Here is a 6,430-nt window from a genome sequence, read left to right as displayed (position 1 = left end):
GACTACTAACTAACGAGATATTACTGATTAACCCCGAACGTTATTCTGTCTTAGCAAGTGTATACAGTGTATATAGTGTTGCTAAGGGTATAACTATGAGCCTACAACATGTAGGTCACTAAGGATTCAGCCTAGGTTGCATATCATCTTTCTCTGGGCACACAGGTGACGTCCCTTGGTAAGCCACACGGGTTGAATGGTCCACGACTATACTCCCAATGGAAAGGTATTCATCTTGAGAGAACTGGAGCAAGGCAACAACATCTTATGTCAATATGAGTGATGTTCTCCGCAGCTTCGCACCAATTAGGATATCGGACAATCAACCTTATTTTAAATATAACAAAAACTTACAAAAATGTATTAAAATATCACAATCTGCAAAATAACATATATATTCAAAACTTTTGAATTATATCGGTAAAAAAAAAAAAAATACGCATTTTAATAATATGAAAATTAACATCAAAAACTTAAATTTTGTACATTTTATACATGTTTCTTTATTTGGAATTAAAGAGGTTATATGTCTTTTCTTTATTTGCGTTTCTGCAAATATTTACTCCCATAACCTCTAATAAATCTACTTCTATTTCTCCATGATTTGAAGTTTTTGAAATAACTCAGTTGAGAATGTTATATTAAAAGTGGCTTTTGTTTTAATATTCTAATTGTATTTTATATTTAATTTATGGTTTATTATTTTACACGATTTAAATTTGTGAGGATTTAGGGAGCCGTTTACTATGACTCGGTAAAACCATTGTGTGGTTTTTGAGATTATCATTATTGACTGAGTATGTATAAAATTGTCCTTATAACTAATTTCTTCGTGTTAACAGGTCGAAAATAGAATTGGGAGATGTCACGCCTCACAACATAAAACAGCTGAAACGACTGAACCAAGTAATATTTCCAGTATCGTATAATGATAAATTCTACAAAGATGTCCTCGAAGCAGGAGAACTGGCCAAATTGGGTATGTTGATGACAGTTATGTGATTTATGTGGTTGTATAGGTTTTAGTTTTCCGGCTGTTATGAATCTGTGTTTATTTTTTCGAACTAAAGTAAATGATGGGAAAGAAAATGTTGGGGATCAGAGGTGTGTTTCTGTGCAGGAGAGAACACAGAATAAAGGGTATTTATGATGACAATGCACGTGCACAGTGCTAGTTAGGCTGATGTAGTATGTGACAGCAGTCTGGGTCCTGAAGATTGTGTCCATTGTAGGTGTAGCCTTGGCACCACTGCTATATGTTGGAGAAGGGTGGGGTTGCTGCAGGCAATAGATAAATGAAAAGGTAGTGAGCTATTCAAAATTTTGTGATTGCAAAGTTCCAAAGCTTTTTGGATAAAAATAGTGTGTAGGTACTATTAGGGTTTGTTTATTATGTAAAATTTGTTTTTGTGTAACCAGAATGTATATCCCCTGTTTTTAATTCAACTCTGCATAAGTTTGTTTTTTGGAGCATAGAGGTATTCCTTTTAATTTTAATTGAGTAAATATGTAGAGTAGCGGTATTTGCAAAAAAAAAATTTAAAAATCTGAAAATACTTTTATTATATGCTCTTTCACTTCCTCTTTTCATTAAACCTGGCGAAGATAAGAAATTCCAAATACTTTAGGAGATATAGCGGTTTTTATTTTGCAATACAAGACCTGTGCAATCATTCGGCTGCCACAATTTTTTTTATTTTGCAGTGTGTTTGTGAATGCCTAATTAATTAAAATGGTCAATTAGGTCAGGTCAGTTACATTATCAATACTTTCAAACTAAGCGGACATTAAAAATAATATGAATTAATTTTAATGGTTGTTTAGTTTTAAAGCATTTATTATGTAACTGATCTGACCTAATAAACCGGGACAAAGGATGAACAGTAGGAACTCACGTATTTTTTTTTTTTTACTTATTACCTGCACAACAATATTGAACTAACAAATAAAACATTAACATTTGAAACGTTAAAAACTCACCTAAGTTAGAGGCGGGTAAACAATGGTGAACGCTGCAAGAAAAAAAAATTTCATACTCGTAAACAAGAAACAATGTTGAAAGCCGCATGAATGCACAGGTATTGTGATGAAAATTAAAATATTCAATATCTCCTAAAGTATTTGGAATTTATCTCCGCCGGGTTTAATGTAAAGAGGAAGTTAAAGAGCATAGAATAAAAGTATTTTTGGAATTTTTTAATTTTTTTAACAAATATCGCCCAACTATGAAAATTAAAAAATTCGATATCTCCTAAAGTATTTGGAGTTTCTTATCTCCGCCGGGTTTAATGAAAAGAGGAAGTAAAAGAGCATATAATCAAAGTATTTTCAGACTTTTAACATTTTTTTTCGCAAATACCGCTACTCTACATATTTACCTTTAATTGCTAATATTTTGGTGTTAATCTCGTGTTGAGAGCGAGGCCTGTAGATACAGCAGTACGCAACATTAGGAGCGGGACTGGCCGACGCTTATTGTAAGGAACAGTGGAGTTACTTCAGGAAATCATGTGAAACCAAAATGAAGACAGCTGACCTGGGTTAAAACCTTATTCCCTTGCATTGTGATAAACTGCACCACCACATGCCACTACACCCGTCTACCTGCCGTGCTGGCTCGTTAGCTTAATATTTTTAATGAGGGATAAAGTGCTGCAGGTGGACAGGTGCGGTATTAGCACTCATTCTGTTTGTGCTTCAGATATAAGATGTGCATTTAAAAACCAAAACTCTAAGGTTTACTATTGGTTCTAATTGCAGAGGCATCAAGCTGAAATTAATAAATTTGTTTGTAGATGTTAAAAAGACTTAGGCCTATGTTGTTGGTGTTGGTGTTGGTGTTGGTGCAGTGTGAGAAAGTGGTGGTGTTTGTCTGGAAGCGTACTACAATGACATCGTGGTGGGGGCGGTGTGCTGCCGCGTCGACACCTCGGAGAACGCGCGCCGGCTCTACATCATGACGCTGGGCGTGCTGTACCCGTACCGGCGCCTGGGCATAGCGTCCAAGATGCTGGGGCACGTGCTCAACTTCGTGCAGCAGGACGCCAACTTCGACAGCATCTTCCTGTGAGTGCCCGCTCTTCAGTTCAGCTCCAATACTCTCAACATTCTAAAATCCCTGAGTGTAATTACTTTTGCATAAGCTTGTAGCAAAATATTTGGAGCAAATATACTTATAATTGTACTTTCTCATCATGCATCTCATACTAATACAATTTTTCATGCTGATACTTAATTCTTTTTTTCAAATACCCAAATGATTGCCAGAATACATAGTTTGTACCTAACACATTAAAAATTATCCCCTATTTTGGTGAAATAGGTTCTAAGAATCATTTTATTTATTTTTTCTGAATTATATATTTTTTTTATAAATGACTAAATATGATTACATAAATTATTCAATCTTGTCTCAGCTTACTGAATATCATTCCAGGACAACATATTTTTGAATAATTTAATGTTTATCGATATTTAAGTAATCAGTGTACAGTAATTGAAATAACTTGATCGGCTGTTGTTCTTGTAGGTAATCTAACTTCCCAGACGTTTGTGTCACGGTTTGTTCCAGACACGTCCAGGTTAACAACGACGGTGCGATAGAGTTCTACAAGAAGTTTGGCTTCGAGATCGTGGAGACGAAGGAGCACTACTACAAGAGGATTGAGCCAGCGGACGCCCACGTCTTGCAGAAGACCTTGCGACCCAAGATGACCAACGGCGTGGTCAAGAATGGTGACGAGAAACGAGACCACGAGAAATGATCCTGTGATTTTAGATTGTGGATATACATGTTGGTTTGCATTTCTGAGTAGCTGTTCAGACACTGAGACTCGTTAGGCCTATGAAAGAATGCAAAGCACCGTTTTTATTTTATTTTCAATTAAGTAATTTTTACCTTCAAATATTTTTGTATGTCTATGATACTGAAATCTCATAGGTCCTACCTGTTTCATTTTCATTTATTTTGTTCATATATTCTTGTGATCAAAACATTTTATTTATTACTTTTTTCTTCAAAAAAGTTATAAAAGTTTTTTCCTACCAGTTACAAGACATGTCAAGGGCTAGTTGACTTCATAGCAGTTCAAGTTTGTAAAGAATATTCAGTTTTACTTAAAACCCCTTAACCGTGCTTCAGATATGTGCATACCATAAACTGTAATTGTTTACAAAAAATATATATTGAATAGCACCATCTTCAAAGGACAAGAATCCATGGCATATAAATTGCTACAGTAGTAAATTAAATTGTTGTCACCAGGAGAACACAATAGTGGCGATGTCTCTGTGTGTGTTCTTTCGTCGACAACTTGATCGGCCATAACCTGTGTCATTGTAAATACTCCGCACCGCTCAGGTGTTTCTCAACTTGCCACTGTGGAACTGTAAGAAGTGTTTTGTAAGTAAAAACATTTTTAAACAACTTGTGTCAGAAATTATATTTAAATATAAAACTACGTATTTCATACCTATGTAATGAGAAAGACCTAAGTGCTAACAATGAGCAGATAGAAGAGTGATACATGTGCGTGAAATAGCTGTGTGTCAAAGTGAATAATTCATGTAGCAACGGTTGTCAGGCCTTAGTCTGCTTTATTCCTGGCCATTTTCAAACTACCGTCATGATATATGATCTGTGGACGCGAAATCCTCCGAATCTGGTCAAGGCCTTCTTTGACTAGGAGCTTCAGAGTAACTGCCACCCCCTTACTGTCAGGAGGGTCGTTTCAGGCATTGCAGGGTGGTGCAGTGTGTGTGGTCTTGTGTTCGTAGAGTTCGGCAGATACAGTCAATTTAAAGTAGTAAATAAATTTGAGCTAGTTTTGTAAGAATTCACTGGGGAAATTACAAATACCTATGCATTTAGTGACTCCTCAAAAAAAAGAAAAAAAATGAAATCCTGGTTCTGAATTATTTAATTAGTACTATTTTTTAATTGTAGTTGGGGACTAGCATTTGTGTAAGATTTAGATTTTATTTATGTATTTCTTTCCAACGTAAAGTGAACCATTTTATTGGATTGAGATTCAATAAATATTTCATATTATGACATTTTAATAGTGTTCAGGCCGGGTGTAAATGTTGAATTTGAATTTCCTGCCCGCAGCGTTGGAATCGTGACGCTGCTGCTCCCACGCCATCTTGTGACCAGTTCGTTCTCGTTTGTTTTCGCTTCGGTAGGTCGGCCGTGCGCGACAGTAGAAGTTTGTGTTTATTATTAATTATACAGTCCACTATGTTGATTGAGCCCAGACAAATTGTTAAAGCTAACTTAAATTTTTTTTTTCAATAACTCAACAATACTTGAAAGCTGAAGAAATTTTCTGTTATAAATTTAAAACATGTATATGAGAAGTATGTTGCTTCCTACAAAAAAAAAACAACTGATGGTACTGTTTTGCTCAAAACTAATCTGTTGATGATCACTGCGTTGGAAGGCTACGCTCGACCAACAACCAACCACAGCGAGGGATGTGTGTGTTTCAACCTCCAACTGAGACGCCTTCAGGACGTGTTGTTTGCACGGCGTGGACCAGCAGTTGTGACTGTCGAGGTTTCTGCCACGGCACGGCACGGCACGGCACGTCACGTCCCAGCACGGACTAGTTCTAAAACACAAGCTGATGTGATGCTTAGCGTGATGAAGTAGCACAGCACGTCAGCACGTAACCAAGAGAGTAGCGCTGCAAGTGCCAGCGTGCGTGCGTTGTGAGCGACACTTGTCAGAGGGGCTTATGTTCGTGACTTCTGGCACCGAAGGCCTGCCGTGAGGTGGGCACATATTTAAAATTGTAATAGTGGATGCATAGTTTCTTCAACCTCGAGACACTACTGAAGAAGTCTTAGTTGTCAAGTGCATATCGTTACAGTCAGTTTCAATGTTGACGAGGATGGCAGTATTCCTTTACATGTTTGCAGTCTGTCCTTGAAGTAGCATTGCACGACCTCAGTTAGTGTGTACGCAGCACACGTGTGAAGCTATTAAAAGCTGTTATGTATACTTAAAAATCAGCACATCACACACATTCGTTTTCGTCTGTTAGAAAATATTCTGCCACTTAGCTGAAAACAGAACTATTATTATTATTATTATTATTATTATTATTATTATTATTATTATTATTATTATAATACAGAGTTGCAAAACAAAAATTCAGAATCTTAAATAAAAACAAGCTCTGTGTGCTCAGATTTACAATTTCTTAAAATTTTTGGATACTTTTCTAGCTCTTGTGTTTCACTTTGATCCCTATTAACATTTAAACAAGCTCCACGTTGTAGTTGCTGGAAGCGAAGAACTAGTCCGTCTATCACTTCTCGCGGGCAGTCGCATGAACGTCAACTGTGTCGAGTGCTCTGTCAATGAACACTTCCAAGACGTCAACACGTACAGAAGTAGCTTGTGGCAGGTGTTGGCGGGGAGAAG

At 36.7% G+C, this 6,430-nt stretch overlaps 1 protein-coding gene across 1 annotated transcript; it reads left to right on the top strand.

Annotated features, from left to right (window-relative positions):
• Positions 1 to 561: 561 nt before the first annotated feature.
• LOC134535128 (probable N-acetyltransferase san) lies at positions 562 to 4,426 on the top strand. Its single transcript, XM_063374066.1, has 4 exons — positions 562 to 754; positions 843 to 979; positions 2,880 to 3,066; positions 3,572 to 4,426. The coding sequence occupies exons 1-4, from the start codon at positions 747 to 749 to the stop codon at positions 3,762 to 3,764; spliced, it is 525 nt and encodes a 174-aa protein (XP_063230136.1). The 5' UTR covers positions 562 to 746; the 3' UTR covers positions 3,765 to 4,426.
• The last annotated feature ends 2,004 nt before the right edge of the window (positions 4,427 to 6,430 follow it).

Source organism: Bacillus rossius, chromosome 8 (assembly GCF_032445375.1).
Source record: "Bacillus rossius redtenbacheri isolate Brsri chromosome 8, Brsri_v3, whole genome shotgun sequence".
In the NCBI taxonomy this organism is placed as follows: Eukaryota; Metazoa; Arthropoda; class Insecta; order Phasmatodea; family Bacillidae; genus Bacillus; species Bacillus rossius.
The sequence above is the reverse complement of the archived record's forward strand: the minus strand, read 5'-3'. Positions and strand labels throughout refer to the sequence as shown.